General features: G+C 26.5%; 1 protein-coding gene across 11 annotated transcripts in view; it reads right to left on the bottom strand.

Annotated features, from left to right (window-relative positions):
• Positions 1-622: 622 nt before the first annotated feature.
• The window catches only part of LOC107441332 (uncharacterized), a 65757-nt gene continuing 45995 nt past the window's right edge, over positions 623-20384 (bottom strand). For 9 of the 11 annotated variants that reach the window (XM_087162646.1, XM_016054551.4, XM_016054549.4 and 6 more), the window contains 14 exons: positions 20033-20200; positions 16935-16959; positions 15430-16213; positions 13689-13756; positions 13562-13610; positions 13339-13434; positions 11653-11738; positions 9294-9394; positions 8787-8868; positions 6798-6889; positions 2347-2484; positions 1302-1380; positions 1163-1228; positions 623-1057 (listed from right to left, as the gene is read on the bottom strand). In XM_087162646.1, coding sequence (XP_087018772.1) covers positions 998-1057; positions 1163-1228; positions 1302-1380; positions 2347-2484; positions 6798-6889; positions 8787-8868; positions 9294-9394; positions 11653-11738; positions 13339-13434; positions 13562-13610; positions 13689-13756; positions 15430-16213; positions 16935-16959; positions 20033-20200 — 1894 coding nt within the window. In that variant the 3' untranslated portion in view covers positions 623-997. Of the gene's footprint in view, positions 1058-1162; positions 1229-1301; positions 1381-2346; positions 2485-6797; positions 6890-8786; positions 8869-9293; positions 9395-11652; positions 11739-13338; positions 13435-13561; positions 13611-13688; positions 13757-15429; positions 16214-16934; positions 16960-20032; positions 20201-20384 lie in introns of those variants that run through there. The other 2 variants (XM_043057452.3, XM_016054553.4) reach the window with 2 other exon arrangements.

Raw genomic sequence — 20384 nt, 5'->3', positions numbered from 1 at the left:
TATTTTTTTATTATGAAATATTGTATTAAAAAGTAATTTTGTTTAGTTATGAATAAAAATTATTCTGGCCAAATATTTTTGTATAGACAATTATTGATTTTTTATTTTTGCTTTAAATTTGACAACAAACATAAAAAATTAAAAATGTAAGTTTAAAAAAATATTGAAGTCAGTTATTGGAGTTGAATGTTACGAAATTTTATAGAAAAACTACACTTCATAATAAAATATCTAAAATTCTTTCAATTAGAGTCATTAAAAAAAGTTGTTTTAAACTGACATTTTTTTAAAATATCATTTCAATAAATTTTATCAATTATAATGAAGATATGATACAAAAATAGTAAGATTTTTACATTCTTGCTTTATTAGCATCAATCAAACTTGACTGATGTTAAAAGGTCTTACATCCATACAAAATAGTTATAAATTAAACAAATATTCTATTATTATGGAAACACAGTTTCAAATTTAAATAAACTTTCTAATAAAAACTAAATTTTTCATTATTGCGCCTTAATATTAGTTCAAAATAGTTAAAATACTTTAAAAAAATTAAATCACTTGCATCATACTTATCTAAATAATGAACATAGCAAAAAGATAAATATCAAAATAAACACTTGTTTACTTTTCTTTTATTTTTTCAATAAAACAAAAATCTTAACAAAATTGAAACATCCAGTTTTAAATACATATTGCCTTTTAAATAAAATTAACATAAAAATTCAAATGACTAGAAAAAAGTAATGATATCAATCACCAAAAATTATAATTTTAAAATAGCACACAAACAGGTTATGTATATAATATAGTAGAAATTAACTATATATTTAAAATGAAAAAAAGATTTAACAAATATAAACAAAAGCAAAGAGTTAAAAAAAAAGAAGAGAGCTGATATCTTTGATAAATATGGTAAAGCAGACATATTTACAATTAAAATATGGCAGGAAAATGCTAACTGTTTTAAAATGAGCCGCAAATTCAAACTCATTTAAATTCCTTGTAAAAATTTCTTGAACATTGCTCCAGCTCTACCAACAATTCTCTCTTCCTGAATGAAAAATGGACATTTTTATTATAACCAATATTTAGAAATAGTTTCTAATGACTTAAAAGTATTTCTAAGTTTTAACTAAACCAATTAAAATAAACTCACAATGCTTTTCACAGCTACTTCAACAGCAGCACGCAGATGACAGCAATACTTCACAGTAATCTTTCTCTATTAAAAAATATAATATCAGATATGAATCAAAAATAAATAAACAAGTTAGTCTTTAAAAAGGAATTCTTACATGAACGTTTTTCAGCTTTTTTTCCTTCATTTGTTCAGCCTCAAAATAGATTCTCCCAATTTCCGTTATTTGTTCAAAGCTTAAGAAAAAAGTACATTCAATTTTTAATTAAAAACTAGGTTTTAAATATTATCCTTAAAAAGTATTTTATAATGGTAGATTAAAAGTATTTTATAATGTCAGAGTTATTAATCTCAGACTTTATAAAATATAATAAACTATTCTCTAGTTATTATTAACCAATCTTAATTGTTACAAGACTAACTCACAGTCTTTGCATGAACATCACTTGGTTAGGCCAAACTAAATATAGAATTTGCCGACCAATTTTTCAACAACTTCCGAGCTGATATGAATTTTTAAAACTAAAATTAAGCTAACATAAATTTTTAGAACACATTTCAGTATAGATGGTAGCCTAAATATTTAAATAATATGGAAGATTAAAAATTAGAAATAAAATGAATAGAAAAGTCTTTTTAAAATACACCTTTTTATTGTAAGCATATTTAAAAGTAGATAATAATTTCAAATAAAAAATCTTGCGGTAAAAAGAGCAATATTAAAAAAGTGAGATATTCCTTGTGTCAAAACATTTTAATATTTCATGTTTTAGAGATTTTTTTCTCTTGAGATTTTTAATTATAATTTTTTTGTGCACTTACAGTAAAAATATGTATTTTGATAACATGTTTTCATTAACTTTATTTAAAGTATCAAAATATTAAGAAATTTGATTAGTAATTAATATTATAAAAATATTTTAGGCAGAATAATTTTACAGCTGCTTATCTCAGTGTCCTACTAATATATACAGTTTATAGTTTCTTTCACTGAATGTTTATCTCCCTAAAAACCAACAATAAATAATATTTACTACCTTAATTTTAACTTTAATGGATTAATACATTAAACAATAATTCTTAAACAATAATTGTAAACAATAACTAAGAGTTATTGGTGAATTTAATGAAGAACTAAAACTAATGTATGAAAGAAACTTATTAATCAAAATTATTTCAAAAGATCAATCAAAATGAAGTACCTTGTTTGTATTTGAAGTCTACTTTCTTTACAATTCAAAGCCAGTTTTTTCAAATCTTTTTCACTGAGATTTGTATTATGAGAAATCATATCTTCAATTTTGATCAAGAAGTTAGATCGAAGAATGTTCAGTTCATTACTAAAAAAGAAATAATTAGAATGAAATAGAATAAGAATGTAATTAACCAATTTAATCTAATTAATCAGCACAAATCAAGTTTACATTGATTAAGGTATTTTAATAATGTTAGCAATAAATGGAATATACAAAGCATTTAACAAAATAGAGCAAATTACATAAAAGTAAATTTGTAATATGTCATTTATCCTAAGAGTTCAAGCACTCTATTAAATGCTTTATAAAGCAATATATATGCTAATATATATTTAAATATGCTAATATATTTATATAAAAAAAAATTAAAGAATATTAAAGTTCTGCTTGTTTATTACTTTACAACTCTTTATGCAAATAAAGACTATCTTCTATTTTAGTAATCCATGTAAAGGAGTGATTTTCTACCATGTTTGTCTGTAACATAAAAATTCAGCATAATTTACATAAATATCATTGTATAAAATTCGTAACATTAGTGTTTATTAAATTTTATGAAGGTAACATTTCTTGGGATTTTATATCTATATTGATTCATCATCCAATGCTAGGAAAAAAATAGTTTACATTATGAGTCTTACAAGTCAAGATAGAAATCTTGTTTATGTAGTTATATTGAATAATATTTAGGTCTTAAATATAACCACTTCCTTTTGCCCCATCTGTCATAGTTTTAATTTTTGTAAAAATTTCAGAAGTGCAGAATTTGCATTTTGCAGTATTTTTATGGAATATTTACAGTTAATTAGACTTAGAGAAGACTTACATGCCCTGTAGGGCAAGAAAAATTAAAAAATCATGCCCAATCAGAATTTTCACATCCTCCAAGCATGTCCGGCAATACAATTTTTGCACCCAGTTAATGAATAAAATATTATTATAAAAATTTTGCAGGTAAGTTTGGTTTTTCATTTCATGTGGAGAATTTTAAAATTATAATATAATTTGCATAACACAATAACTATGATTTAAAACTTATAACTTTATTACAGCTGCAATAATAAGATAAAATAATTGATTTAACTTGATTATTGCATAGTAGGGAAGTAGGTTTTGATCGGCATAATTTTTTTATTTTGCAATATTTTATTTTTTTACATAAAATAATTGCTTTTCCTTTCAAAGAATTAAAATAAAATAGGTACATCATGTGACATTCTATTAATCAGGGATTTCGAAATCAACGACCAATATTTGTTACGCATCTGAAGTTGGGTCTTTTTGCTTAAATTAAAAGTTGCATATATCTTCTCCTGTAATTTCTCTAAGATCATTGGAGGGCGGTGTGGTCACGATATGAGTCAGTAATAGGGAATTAGCATATATCTTTCTACAATAACAATAGTGAGAAGGATATTTGAATATACACTCGAACCTCGATTTCACGAACCTCGATTTCACGAATTCGATTCACGAATCTCGAAGAAAAAAAATTTCACTTCAAATTTTCTATACACTCAATGTTAAAAAAAACTTGATCTCATGAATTTCTTTTGCTAATCCCTCGATAACATCAATTTTTTTCCATAAATAGTGTAATTTTTTTCTAAAATTAAAAAAATATTCCAAAAAAAATAAAAAAAATTTAAGAATAGATGACAAGGCATGGAATCATGTGTCTTCCTCTACGATAATGAATGACTACAAGAAGTCTGGATTCATTAAAGAACACAAAAAAAAGTCAAACAATCAATATCATTAATTCTGCTGAAAACTACACCGAAATTGATTGGAACAGATTTACTGACTCATGAAGCTTGATGACATGGAATTTCATGAGTTTGTAAACGTAGATGATGCAGTAACAGGCGGTCAGTAGGATGACAATGATATCATCGCTCAAACGAAAGCTTCTTGTGAACTATCAAAAGAAGAGGATGAGGAAATCGAAGATTTACCGCCCAATGTTACTAACAAACAAGCACTTTCAGCAGTGGACACTGTATGGAGATTTATTGAGAGGCAGCCGAATATGTCAGAGGAGACATTTAAAGCTATAGTCCACTTAGAAAGTGTTACAGACCAACTTTCTTACACATCTCTAAAGCAAACAAGAATTGAGTCTTTTTTTAAATGAAAGTGTAAAAACTGTTTTTAGATTAAATATGGAATAGTAAATAAGGTATGTGAAGAGCATTTTTCTTTATTCTACCATCGATAACATGCGATTTTTGATAATTCGAATTTTCGATATCTCGAATTTTTTCTGCTCTCCCTTCAAGTTCGAGATATCGAGGTTTGACTGTAGTAGGTTTTTTTTAGTATTTTATTAGTTAATGTTAAGCAATTAACTGTTGGCATCAAATTTATGTCAAAAGGTTCCTTGAATAAATATGGACGAAAGGTCGATACCCATTCACTACTTACTTAGTCACACACTAGTACACTTGTTGGCTTATTGAAGTCACCTGCTGCCACATCACCTCTATGTAAGCCGTGACCTTACTTCTATGCTACTTTACGTGATGATCTGTCACTAAGCTGAATGTGTGCGTCTATATATCAGCTGTGATATGTATTGTCTAGTTCATTGAGTACTGTCCACAAAACTGTTAGAGCGTGGAACAAATTTGGATACTAAAAACGTTTGTTATAATATCGTGCTAACCAAACTTGTTACAACTGTTCCGTCCTTGCTAGTTGTTGAGGCATAGTAACCGATCATAGTATATGTGTTTATCAGTTTATTGCTTCTATTGTCTAAATCAGTGGTTCCAGAACTTTGTCTCGTAGACTCCTTATCATGTTTTTTGGTAGACCCCCTGCTTACCTGATATTAATTTTTTGTAAATTCATCAACTTCAAATGTATTTTTGACAGCTGGTATAGTGCTACTCACTCTGAAAGATTTAAATTTCTAACTGCAGTGTAGTGTAGTGTGAAAAACTTAAGGAAAAAAACACATGTTAATTTTATACATTTATTAATTAAATTCAAACTAATTTAATTTAATTAATATGTAGATGAAATAAAATAGTGCACTATAAAATCCGTACTCTGCTACTAATATTACAATTGCGGAAATAAGTTTGTATACAAAACCGTAGTAGTGTATTGTCGGTTTGTTTATTAAGTTTTCACGCAAAAACTAGGCAACAAATCTCCGTGATCTTGTGCGCAGATAAAATTGGAGGTCTAGCTAACTAAAGAGTTGACACAGGCTAGGCTACAATTTACAGCGTAAAAATACTTTTTTGTTACAAAATAAAACCTTACACGCAGAGAAAACGCACGCAGGCGGAGCTGCAGGCAACTGCTAGTTTATAATAATTCAGTTTCATATATCAAAAAATAATCCTAATAACTTAAATTTGAAAATTTTTTTTCACTTCATAGCTACTTTTATAAATTATGTAGAATGTAGAAAGATATATGTCTTTATATTATAAGGTAGCATAATGTAAGTAAATAGGTACTATCAGTGTATGTTGATTATTTTAATCATGAAATGCCGCAATTAAAAGTCCCGATCTGCTTACATGAGATCCACTATCGTTGACCCCCATTTTAATTTCATGGACCCCCAATTTTTTTCACTTGACATGGGCCCCTTGCAGGTTGTCATCGACCCCTGGGGGCTGATACAGACCATTTTGGGAATCCATGGTCTAAATGAATACTTATGTGGCTGAGTTATTTGTTTTCCTGTGATCTCCTAAGCCTACAATTATTAATTGATAGATAATACAGAGAAACGAGTGCATTAAAAAAAAAGAGTATGATGTATGGAAACTGAAAAAAATACAATATAACTTGTTTAACTTAAATATGTAGCTAATGTTACATTTGGATGACTCAATCATGTAAGAGCAAATTTTTTTTGAAATGCACAATAAAATACTTAATATTCAATATCTTATAAGATATGTAGTCAAGAAGAACAATAATTTTATGAAAAATTTGCACATTATAGAACTTAAATGATAATTTAAAAAATGTTCCAATATTTAGAAATCCTAATAGAAAAATACATTTACACGACTCCATTTGAAAATGTTTATGCAAAAAAACAAGAAAATAAAAGAAAAACTTGGAGCAAAAAAACTTCTTCTTTAAGGTATAAAAAAGAAATTTCTAACGTTTTACTCATCTTAGGGCTGAAAATTAAGATTTTTTTACATAAATTTACAATGAATACGATAAAAGTTACTCAACTTCTATAGAAATAAAAAAAAGATCAAAAAACAAATCAAATGGTTATCTAATTATGATATAATACATTTTTCTCACAATTTTGATCCCTTTCTGCGAGAGTTAAAACTTAGAGAGAATATTTTTTCAGAAAAACTAACAGATAGAGAATTATTTAATAAATAAGAAAAAGCTTAATATCTTACCAAAAATTAGAAGTACATTTCTGTAATGTTCCAAAAAGTCTTTTTGTTAGAAGATTTACTTCGGAGGCGAGTTTAGTTAACACTGAATATGACTTTAAAAAGAAATATAAATATTAGAGACATACCAGATCTTAAAATTTTGCAGAGTCTGAGAACCCAACATAAATTTTATTATTACTTAGCTACTTCTTGTTTTGTTACCCAAATGGGTATTAAACCTATTATTACATGAAAACATAAAAAAATTATATAATTTCCTGCCTTACAAATATTTTAAAGTCAGTCAGTCAAAAGTGAATTTTTTTAGGGAAACTGAAACAAAATGCTTTTATTTTTTCATTTTTCTACATGTTTCAAACTATATTTAAAATATATATTTATATATATATAAAAGAAATGTGGGATGAATGTTTAACATGAGACATTGCTAAGAAGACATCTGTTAGGAATTAATTCATTTCGGCAGAGTCAATCCGTCGCCAATCTAAATATTTTTTGTTTAGTTGTTTTCGATACACTCACGCCGGAGGGAGCACCTCCTGAAAGCTCCTGTTGTTTTTTATTTCTCATATTTTGTTGTTTTTGTTTTCAGTCTAATTGTTAATTTTTCATTGTTGCGTTTTGTTAATAAATATAGAAGCACATATTGATTGTTTATTCTTACTGGCATACAATGGTACTATTCTTAGGGCATACAATGGTAGAGCTATATTGCGTAATACGCATATCCGAAACTCGAAAAAAATTTCTATCACCATCTGCTTAAAACTGAGCTATATAGTTTATTTCTTTGCCATTATAGAAATTTTTAATAAAATTTATTAATGCAGCCTCGGTTTGGTTTTTATAAAATGACAATACATTGAATGAGAAATGTTTTATCTATCGGGGGTTTATTTTAAATAATCCAATTATAAATGTAATTTACACGCAATGTGATCTGCATAACAACAAGCTCTTAAATTTTTCCTATTCAGATGGAAATTTTATTTTATTACAAGCCTAGCTTATCATTCTCCATGTTGTGATTTGATCTCTATATAACCAGCAATTCTGAACCCAACTGGAAGAAAAAGAAAATGTTGCATCCAGTATTGGACATAAATTGCCTTCATGAAAACTTTTACTTTAAAACTATACAGTATTTGCATCACTTGAAGAAAAATACCAAAATTTTTTCATGGTTTGCCTCCAGTTGAAAAGTGAACTTGTTGAGTCAATGAGTGAAAACATCTGCGTTCAGCCATCATTAAATTTACTAATGGCTGAATTCATTCCAATTGTTAAAAATAGACATATATAAGCTTATAGTGTAAATATTATAAAATGTTTCCCAATGAACTTATTGTTGAGTTAGGTAAAAATAAAAAAATCTCTGTAATAGAAAAAAAAATTCATATATAATTAGCAGGAAGTTTTTATTTTTTTAAATATAAATTACTTTTCATTTGTAAAACACATTGATTAATTTTAATTGAAACCCTTGTCTCAATTTTAACTTACTAAAAATTAAATTTCAATCATGCTGAAATTAATAATAATATCAGAACAATTAATGTGCCGACTGTCATAAAATATTGATGTTTTGTTTCTTATTTTTCTTTCTCATACATTCTTCAATGAATGAAATACAGAGTCTACAAACCTAAATAATCAAAATAGTTTACAGCATTTATTTATTTACTGAAAATGAATTTAAATTTAGTTATATTACTTTATCTTATGTTCAAAACCTGTCTAAACTGTTGTTAAACTAAGTTTCTTTTCATCATGTATTTGGATGGAATTTTAAATTATTTTATTTTTAAAATTTCTCGAACTCGCACATAAATTCACAAAGAAAAAAAAATTTGAAGCTTTTGAAAATTATGCACAGTTAAACATTTTAATATCACTTAAGCCCTTCAATTTTTAAAAAATATTTTTAAGTAGCTTTTAAATTATATTTTCAGTTTTAACCTAGAATATGAATAAACATTAAGGATTTACCAAATTTTTTTCCATATTCAATTTTTCTTTTGATGACATTTGCTTCATTTTTGAAACATTTTTAATGATATTTTGATGAATCCTAAAAGGAAAAACATAAATTTTACAAATTAAGAAAAAAAGCCATGAGCTTATTTGTTAATTTTATCAAAGATTTTGTCTTTTTAATTCAAAACTCAAAAGAGAGCACAAGAATCTTCCATAATCTAAATTGACAAAAATATGTATTGTGTAAAAAAAGCAATAACCGATAAAGTAGCGCTATAATAAATTAAAGTATAGAACAAGAAAATTTAGTTTCTATTATTTATGAAATTCATTTCTGAATACACCCTGAATAAAACTTTAACAAAACTAGAAAAAGACTTAATTGTTTTTTACTCTTGTTATTGAGATTGATTATTCTATTATAAAATACTTTAAGAATTTCATTTTTAATTTAAATTATCTGAAATCTTAAAATACATGGAAACACAAATAACTTAAGCACCTAGAAAAAAGGATTACCTTAAATCAGCTTTGTTTTGTTTTTTATCCTTAAATTGCTTGTTTGGAGAGCTTGGGGATTTCTTTTCAGAATGTATAAAAATTTTCTCAGATTTCCGGTTCTGAAATCAAATGGTAATTTTTTAAAATGATAGTCCCGCAACATATTGGAAAGATTTCAGTAAACAAATTCAGTAAACACGCATAGGAAAGATTTCAGTAAACAAATAGTTAAAAAATTATCTTTGTTCAACTTGTGATGATTTTTCAAAGATGCTTTGATTAGTTTATGAGAATTGACCTTAAGTGGAATAAGCTAAATAGTTAATACGAGCTACTAACTGTCATCCTGAATAAAATATTTCAACAGACAACATGTGAAACCATAACATTTTAAGTCATCATGAGATCAGTAAGAATAAATTTCAAAAGTAATGTAAATATTCAACATGTAAATCGATACAACTTCATTATATTAAACAAATTATCAAACCAGTTATATTAAACAGAGGGATTTTTGCAACACTGGTTTAATTAAATATTGCTCACAAATAAATATAAATTGTAAAAGTTTAAGAATGCAGTACTATCGAACCAGCTTATAACAAGCTCAGATTTAATGAGAGCCTAATTTAACAATAAAATTGTTGTACTTGGATATTGTACTCGGTTGGTACAGTGTTAAGTCTATTGCAGCATAGTTCGCTTTTAATGCACAAACCTCAGTTTTTATAAGTAATATTTTTGTGCTTCATACAATTTCTTGGTTCACTTTTAAAGTGAGACAGAATTAGACATTCAATCTGGATTCAAACCTAAGAAAAAGCATGCTACTTTTAAGACAACCATGCTACTTTTAGGAAAAGCAAAAAATAAACTAAAATCTTGAAAAAGTATCATTTGCTCTACTTAAATATAATAAAAGCATGCTGTGTGTAAAAAAAATCCCCAGTACCAATTAGCTAATATTAACAACAACTAATTAAAATTTGTAATAGAGTTAAAGAATTCCGTAATTAATTAATTTTAAATTGGGGTTTCAATAATATTGAAGCAAAAACAGCAAATATGCTGTTTTTCCTGCAAAAGTAACTTGGTGGATTATACTTCAATTCATTATTTAAAAATTCTCTCGTATATTCATTGCATTTTTTATTGGAATTCATCATTTCAAATATCTGATAAAAAACATAATTTATGTGAAATTAAAAAATTCAAATCTACAAAATTTGTGATAATATTTGCTGAAAATAATAAATAAGCGTATGACCTCTTAATTCAACACCATGAAAACTTGATAATTTAAAATTGTTGAATGAGTTTTTTTTCTTTTTCAATAATGATTGAATTTCCGAAAAAGTGTGAAACAAAGATTCCATGCATCTTGAAAAATTTGAAACAACAAACATGCATCTTGAAATAAAAGGAAAAATATTTAAGAAAAATACAATAAAATCACTTTGTGCCAGTAGTATCAACTCATCTCTTCTTTAATGTCAATCAAAAATGTTGGATAAACTTGACAAAAATGGATATCACAGTGAATAAACAAAAACAATAGTTAATGATGATTTTGTACAGCTAAAGGACAGAATTCCAAAACAAATTTAACACTTATGTTAAAACCGAACTCTGCATTTATCTTCAATTAACAATTTGATAATTAGAAGGGGCTTTTGCATGCTTATTAGAGATAAGTTCCAGCTCACTTCCGGGAGGGCTGAGCCTGAGACACATCTTATTAGTTAGAGCCTAAGATACATAGGATTACTTAGAGTCGGAGATATATGTCCGACAAAGGGCAAATTTTGCGATCTCTCTACTCAGCCATTGATATCTAAACAAGAAAATTAGTCATTAAAACTTTTTATCATTAACATATTAATCAAAAAGTCAATAGAAAAATCTATGATTGGAAGTAAAAGAATTGTCTAAGAGTAATTACCAACAACAGAAAATACTAAAATTTTTTATTGTCTAAAAGATTCTCAATAAAATACCTTTTAGTAAATCGTTAGGTTTAAGAATTTATTTTTATTTTGCTCAGCTTTACCAACTGGATTATGTATTATGTCTTAGTAAAGTAGTAAAAACGTTTCCGAAAATGTAATTAAGAGTGTATCCTAGCCAACTTGAGCCAGAAACCGTTTCTTCAGTAAGAGAGCCCACGTTGGACTAAGCCTGATTCATCTCCATTGACTATCGTTTCTGTCAGTTTCAAAAGTTGATTGTGACTGATGCGTTTTTAGAAACAGAGTCGATACTGAATTTACGAGATAATCAACTTTATATTTCAAATTGGAAAGTTTCCAATGTTTATTTTAATGCATTTGTGTACATAAACTATGTCTACACTGAAAAGTAAAGTTTTTATTTTTACCTTAACAATAGAACCAATGTGTACATTCAATTTTCGTTTAACCTTCTTTTCCATTTTCTTAGGGCTAAACTGTAGGTCACTTTGATCTAGAATAAATAGCAATTAGATCAGTTACCATATAACAATATGTGCTAAATTAATGGGGGAAAAACATATATAGTTTAGAAAAAGAATTCATTTGGTTACTTAATATAGCTTTAAAAAAAGTGGTGCAAAAGATAAATATATATAAAACTATTTTACTTTTTAGTGATTCTATATTTCAAACTTCCCTGACTTTTTCCTGTCAAAGCTTGCCCAACATATTTATGTGTACACATAAAATTTACTATTATAAAAAAAAAATATTACATTAAAAACTAAAAAACTACTAATAGTCCATAAGACTAATTCCAAGAAAAATAGACCAAAATAAAAAAAAATGCTGCTGTGTCACAGATTTTCAAGAAAATTTCTTGTAGATCAGAAGAAACGGGAAACAGAATAGGATAAGAAACCGCTAATGGGTAACAGAAACGAGTAAGAAACAGCTAGGATAATTTTTTCAAAACTTTTGTACCAAAATTTAGGGAGCAATTTGACTCTATTTAAGAAAATGGCTCAACCACAAATGAATGTGATTCACATATGTGAAATTATGATATGTAAATCACAAAAACATCAATTGTAAATCTCAATATCCATATCGTGAATCGCTACAGTATGAATCTTGATATGCCATTCGTATTTCAAAGTGAATAATAATGAATCGAATAATTAAATTTTATGAAATACTGATAAAAATTACTGGTTTAAAATTAAAACGAAAACAATAAAAAAAGATTAATTACCTATTTCAATAAAATAATGAATAGAAAAGCATTCAGGATAATAAAGTTGACACAAAGAATGAATTTAAAATTCTACAAATCATTCATGCTGTGCAAAAACAAAATCTAAATACAAAATTGAAACTAACCAGCAAAAATGAAATTAACCAGCAAAGATCATGAGCACAATGAACGAAAATCTTTAACATAATCATAAAGATAAAAATTAGCTTTTTCTACCCTTTTTTTTTAAACCTTGGTTTTCTTTAGAAACGTTGTTGTAGATAAGAAAGACAGATCCTTCAAGAAGCTGAATTTTTAATTTTTCCATAAACGTAAAAATCTCCTCAGTGCAGAAATTATCAGATTCTTGGTATTGAAAAAGAGAAAAATACTGCCTATGCTAGTATAGATGATTGAAAGAGGAGTTTTCTCCGTTCCCCCAATACCAAAGTCAGTCAGTGGATTGGAAGTAACAGTAGGTGGACAATCTACAAGAGGAACAGAGCATTTAAAAAAATTTCCTGATCAGTGAATGAATTCCCTGACTTTTCCAGAACCAAAAAATTCTCCAACTTTTCCCAGTTATTCGCCACCGTGTTATAATAAAATATAATATCCTATTAAAATTAATGCAATTTTTTTCCCTAAATATTTACTATAAATATGAAATTTTTAATACAATCTTCAATAAAAAAATAATCAATGAATAAAAAAATAATAAATGCAATCAAAAAATAAGATGAATCAACAATTTCAAACCCTTTCAGCAATTTCTATTTATTAAATACACTGAGTTTTATCAAATTCGATATATTTACTGATTTTAGAAGAACTTGAATTTTGAATTGGTTGAAATAAATTTTTAATAATTTACCATTTTGATTTTTATCAGTTTTTATTTTTTTACAAGGAATTTCATTTACAGAAAAAGAGCACTGTGATGAAGATCTTTTAGAGACCACTCTTGCACCTGCAATCAAAAATATTAACAAATAATTATGTAATACAAAATATTATATCACAAATAAACTGGTTATGGTAAAAAGATATGAAAGTTAATAATGAATCAATTATTATAATCTTAATGAGTTACATACAAAAATCTCCCATATCACTTGGAGGCGGAGGTGACTCGCTGGACAAACTCTGAAAGAAAAAAAATTCATAAAAGAAAGTAATAAATAGTGCACTCAAATTTCTAAGTACAAACAAATGTGTTCATACCTCTAAAAACAGTTTCATGTGTAACTTCTTGCCACTTTCTTCATTTCGTAATTCTTCTAAGGAGTTCACTACAAATTAAACGAAATAATTAAATATGAAGAGTTATTTTAAACTGTCAGAAATAAACAGATTTGGCAAGTTTGCAATATTTTTAACCGTGGATTATATTGTCTTACCAAAAAAAAAAAAAAAAAAAACAAATATGCTATAAACTTCAAATATTACTTAAAACATTATCACATATATATTATCCCCTAATAATTCATGCTAATTGACAAAGCATTTACTGCGTCAATTAAAAACAACATTGTGTCAATTAAATAAACTAAAATTTGTTTGTAATTGCAAAATAAAAAAAAACATAATTAAAGAAAAACATATAATTACATCAATCATTTATAATCTCTTTATTTCCAAAAGAAAGAAGACAGCAGAAGGAGAAAAAAAAGCATGATGGTTCTACTTAATTTTATTTTATAGCCAGTATTGGACAGAACACCCAATTCAAAGTTTTTATGACAATCAATGTTCAACTCAGTAGCCTTGTAATTTTGAGTGTAACCCAGAAGACAAGCGAAGTCTTGGATCAAGCGTTGGGCTTGGAGCACTTTTTGATGGAACTGATCCCCGTTAGTGTAAAATGGAGAGGAAAACCACAAAAATCTCCCATGGTGGAACGACGGCAAAGGGATTTTAACCCAGGATCTACCATTGAGGATATTTTACATCAACATTTTACTCATTGGGAGCTGGAAGCAGAATTCCTATGAACCAAACGCTGGGTTACATCATTGGGAAGAGAATGGTGTGATTTGCTGACAGTTGTGATTTTCATTAAAATAAATGCAATACAAATTTTTTTAGTCAGGGAAAATATTGGGGCCTCTTAAACAGCATTTTGTGCTAGAGCGTTAGCTCTTTTTAATGAAGCTCTGCATTCATATTAATTGCTTATGCAATGATGAAAAGTTAATTTTATTATGTATGCTGTTGGCAAAAAGCTCTTAACTAATGTATTAACGTATATAAGTAAATTTTTTAAAGAAAGCTTTCTAAAGAATGTGAAACAAATGAAGAAAAAATAGTGAATTTTTTTTTCGAAAAAAAAAAATATTTGGCCAATTTTTAAAAAGGTTGTTTTGGCCTAGATTTTGGCAAAAATAGTCGCCACACCTTTTCTTAAAATTAATAATTTTAATCAACTTTTTAGACACAAGCGACAGCCTGCTTCACTTTTAAAAAATTGGATGAATCAGCCATTTCTCTGACTGACGATTTTAAAATAACAACTTCAAAAGAAAAAGACAAAGCAAAGTTCTTTTTGAAGAATATTTTTCAAGATCATGCCAAACAACATAAGGAACATTAAGTATCAACATATATGTTCAATTTCTATAATTATTTTGCTAATAGTTAACTACTAAAATTTTACAATGGGAATCTAAAACCTTGACAATTGCCTAGAATAAACAAACGTTGCTTATAAAAAATTATATATAATTAATTTTTTTCAGTTGTTTCCCAGTATATTTTTGCTAATTTTATCTTCTACAAAGGTAACATTTTTAAGATCTTAACATTAAAGACAGTTTTCAAATTAGCAAGAACAATTAGCAATTAGCAAGAACAACATTATATTAGTTGCTATAATTAGAATGGATAATTGCCACAATTCTGCATGTGTTCATTTTATACAGGTTCAACAACAATTAAAAAAAGGTAAATATTTAAATTTACTTACAACTCTCTATTGACAAAGTTCTACAAACATTCTCGTCAGTCTCATGAATATCAGGTAGAGAACTAGGTTTAGATAAATCACACTTCTCCTCCTGAATATTCAAAGTAGCAGTAAATTCATTTCTTGATTCACTACCGTCAAACAAAGTTTCTGGATGCTCAATATTAATGTCCATTTGATCTCCTTCAGATTTACTGTAATTATTCTGATTTATGAGCCCAAATTTGGAATTTTGGATTGTAGAACACAAATCATCATGAGTTTTGTCGAAAGCTTTAAGAGAGGTACACAAGCCATCTTTAACATATGTATCGAATTTTCTCACAGTTTTAAGCTTTGATTTTTCATCACTTATTTTTAAATAGTTACAATGCAGAAACTTTTCCTTTTGTTTAACGGGTTTTATTTTGAAACTCTGATTATCTTTGCTAATATTTTTTTTTGCTTGTTTAGGCAAACTAAGTTTGTCCAAAACCCTCGGATTGGAATGTCCACCAATAATGTCATTATCAGTAAAATTATGATTTAAATTTTCATCAGATGTTGCATCAAGTATTTTTTCATTAACTGAATTCAGTAATTCAAAATGAAAATTTGTGGATTTCCTAACATGAGCCATTTTTTTAGGACTTTCTTTTTCTACAACTAAACTAAATTTGTCTATATCAGAAAGTCCCATACTCTTTGATTTTGTACCAGATTCTGAACTTTTGTCATCAAAAAATTTAGTTTTCTTCTGAAATTCCCTTTTCTTTTGAATTGCTCCTTGTTGTTTCCACTTTTTCTGTAAAACAAGAATGGGCGAACATAACACTAAATTTGAAATACTACAAAACACAAAAGATAATACTTATATTTGGAAAAAAAAGGTATTTTTTTCAATAATTATAATGACTAAATCTTTAAGTTAAAATATCTTATATTAATTTTAAACTTTAAAATCTCTCATAGAAACTGTATGGCCTTTATTATCAATTTGACTTTTAAATAAATCTAAAAAGGAATGATTTAAATTTAATGATTTTTATTTATTTTGAAAATTGCAACAAAATATAAGTTCAATTTAAATTTTATTAGTCTATTTTTGTCATGCTTATTTGTTTTTGATACTACTTGCTTGTACTCTTTCAAACTTTTGTACAATTGGTTTAAAATTGCTTATGTATACATATTATTTTAAGTTTAAAATTTTGAATTAAATTTATCTCAACATGTTTAAATTAAACTGATAATTTGACTTCATAATTTGTCCTTATTTTCAATTTAAAATTAAAGGAGACAAATTCGATTTCAAGAGAAGGAAAAAAAAATTTCAAAGATCTTTTATTTAAATTGATCCTAAAAAGCTCTATTCTTCATATTTATTAAAAATTCAATTTCTGATATACTAATAAGTAAAAAATTAACTTACATTGAATTTAGACCAAGTAAAACACTGCAGTACTCAAAATAACATAGAAAGAAAATATAAATAAAGCATTTAATTAAATAAATGAATGACTTACCAGAGAAGTCCTGCTTTTATAATTCCTGTAATATAGTTTACAAATTATTATTAATGTGACTATATTAAAATTTTAGGTATAATTTTGATATGTATTTTTTTAAAAGTAAATTTTAAATCATGTTAGACATACGGTAAATAGAAATTAGGGATGTAATGAATATTCGGCCACTATTCTTTATTTGAACGTTTTGCGAAATATTCGGTTGGCAGAATTTTGAAACAAATATTAGGCAAGGAATTTTTTAAAAAATATTTTTCATTATTTTTTTTTCTTTTAATTTGAAAAGATTTAATAAAGATTACTCTAAAATCTTTACATTTACTTTACATTATTAGAAATCGTTTTTACACATATTTGTTAAATTCTGAAACCTGCAAATATATGTTCTGGAGGACAAATGGAAATACAAAGTGAAATGTGGAAAAGCAAGATCACAAATTTTACAGAGGATTTTTTTTTAAATATATTTAGCCAAGTCAATTTCATCCTTTATTGAACACTTCTTGTTTTAAGAATGGAGAATGTTTTATTTTCTTTGTTCTTACAACAGTGCAGCATTTAAACAGAGCTTTTTATTAGACTTTATTCCTTTACTGTAACTTTTTGCCTGTACGGTCAGACAGACATCTGGTAAGATAGAATACTAGAATTTTCAACATTAAAGTAATGTTTTAAAAACTAGAAGTTTCAACATTAAAGTAATATTTTAAAAACTAAGACCAATTTTTTTCTGTTTCTCTTTTGCTGTTTAATTAACTTTTCTTTTAAATAGTGTTTTTATTATGACACAGCATTTTTTTAAATGCATTTCTGATAGACTATATCTTTTTTAACATTTTATGTATGTATTTTTTCCAGAAAATATAATTTTTAACATTAAAGTTTGATTTCAAGAATTAAGAGGATTTTTTCTATTCTCTTTCGTTACCTTTACAACTTTAGTTTTTTATTTATAGCTTTTAGCCAGTTTTTTATTTATCTGAAATACTTCTAATGGATAACTATTAGTTTTTTTCCCTTTACCCCATATCAACAATATAGCTAAGTTTTCACTATTTTTCAACAATGACTAAACTTATTTGCATACATTTTATTTTATGAAAGTTATTGAATGCTGACCAAATTTTTTAAGTTTATGACTACCTATGTTCAACACCACAGCCTTTATGTAATTTTGAACCCAATCTGTAAGACAAGGGAGCTCCTGGATCAAGTATAAAGAGAAATTTGCCTTCATGAAGGTTTTTTTAATAGAACTAATTTGTTTTGCTTTACATGAAGAGGAAAACCGCAAAAACAGGTCAGTACTGTGGTTGATGTAAGCGGCTTGCAGAATTTGTATGGGCCAGCGATCGCTGGGATTTGAACCTGGGTCACTTAATTAGGAGGTCAGTGTTCTATCCCCAGAACCAATTATTTATCATTTGAAATTAATTATTTGAAAATAATATTTATGAATGATTTTCACTAAAAAAAATTGCTACTTGGTGGTCGAATATTGGGTATTTGGCCAAATCACTATTCGATACATGGCTTATAGAAACATGTAATTTTGATTATGTAAAAATAAATAAACTACATAGAAATTGTTCTAATTAGTTATTATTTGGATCTGGACAAAATTTCTCATTAAACCTGTATATTTTCAGAATATTTTTGAGGGATAATTGGTCTGAAACACACTCTTACTTAAATACCTTCCATTATACAAAGAAAGGCAATTAAATATTTAAAATTTGTGGCTTTTAAGATAACCATCTTTACATTTAGTTTTAGGCCTGACAAAAAATCAATAATTAGAATGGTTTCCTGACCCAAGGATAAGTTTTTCTTTAAGTCACAATAAAAAGTTAGATCTTTGAAAGAAGAAACAACTGTGGATAAAATGGTTATGTAATCTTACCGATAAGATCGCTATTTACTATGAATTTTCATGAAAGAAATGGTTAAGGTTTAAAATAACTATTTTATTATTATTTTCCAAAAAAAAAAATTTTTTTTCTAAGAAGCTTTAGTCAAATTTCCAAAGATCTTTATTTAAAAATAATTATCATTAGATCACTATTTTCTGTTAAGCTTTATTTTAGATATTAAAATAAATCTAAATATTATATTTTATACTTTCCTTTTCAAGTCCTATAATAATTAGAAATGCTTAGTGCAAGTTTACAATTTTTTACCCCTTGCAATGATAAACAGAATCATTCTTTCTAATTCAGCCCATAAGTCAAATATATTTTTTTCAAGAGGAATTATTTAAATGCAATACATTTAAACTAAAGATCATTAACTAAATTAAATAATAATTTAGCAAATATCCTTTCACATTATGCCATTTAATTAAATATTTTCTTATTCAGCATCTTTATTGGAAAAATATATTGAAAACTAAGATGTATTTTATTTATCAGATTACCTTAAATAGAAAAAGAATATTTATTTTATTCCGAAAATTCCTATTATTGTTTCTCATGTGAAATAGCAATCTTATTCTTTTCATTTCTTTCTTTCATTTTAAATCAGTTAATCATAATTTTCTAGAAAACTCTTAAAACATAAAACACATTTAAATTATAAACCAATTAAAGTTAACCCTTTGATGCAGATGAGACACTGATGCTCCTTTTCTATATTTTTTCTGGCATTCTTTAATAATAATATATTAATTATAAAAAAAGCCTAATAGTTACCAAAAAATCTGTTAGATTGTCAGAATTATATTTATACTAAAATATAAAAAAAAGTATAAATTTTTTTTAAAATTAATATTCAAAAATTTATCAATAATCGATTTTGCAAATTAAAAAATTTCAATGATGTTTCTATTATTTTTTATTGGATCTAAATAACTGCAAATAAACGCAAATTTGAAAAATTACTGTTTAGAAGATTTAACCTTTAACACAGAAAAAGACACTAGTGTTTCATGCTGTATTTCATAACCATAAATTATTAAAATGCTACATAAAATATTTTTCCCTTACTTTGACATAAATTAATACAAAATAAAGAAGAAGAAAAAGCATGGAAATACATTTAATAAAAATTCAGCGTCAAAGGATTGATACCAACAATTTTACATAACATACACATACTTTCTTGTGTAATTCTTTAATGGAGGAGTTTGAAATAACCCACGTTTTCCTCTTTTAAACCAGCTGATTTCGCTACTCTGAGTTTCCGTATCAGTCTGGAAAATTGAACAAGCATTGTTTTTCTTCTTTTTTGGTGAATAACAACTAACATCATCCTCACTTTCATACCTAAAGAAGGAAAACAAAAATTTTAATTATGTTCATAAATATAATAACAAAAACTATATTATGCCTAGTAATAGTCAATGTGACAACCAACAGAATGTAATAATCACAGATTTCTCAAAACACAATGAAATGAAAAAATGAGTAAAAACTTTCATTCACCACAAGTTTCCAAAAAAAACTGAAA

The sequence above is a fragment of the Parasteatoda tepidariorum genome, chromosome 1 (genome assembly GCF_982258835.1).
Source record: "Parasteatoda tepidariorum strain Cologne lab strain chromosome 1, Ptep-v5.0, whole genome shotgun sequence".
NCBI lineage: Eukaryota > Metazoa > Arthropoda > Arachnida > Araneae > Theridiidae > Parasteatoda > Parasteatoda tepidariorum.
This window is presented reverse-complemented; position numbering and strand designations above follow the sequence as displayed.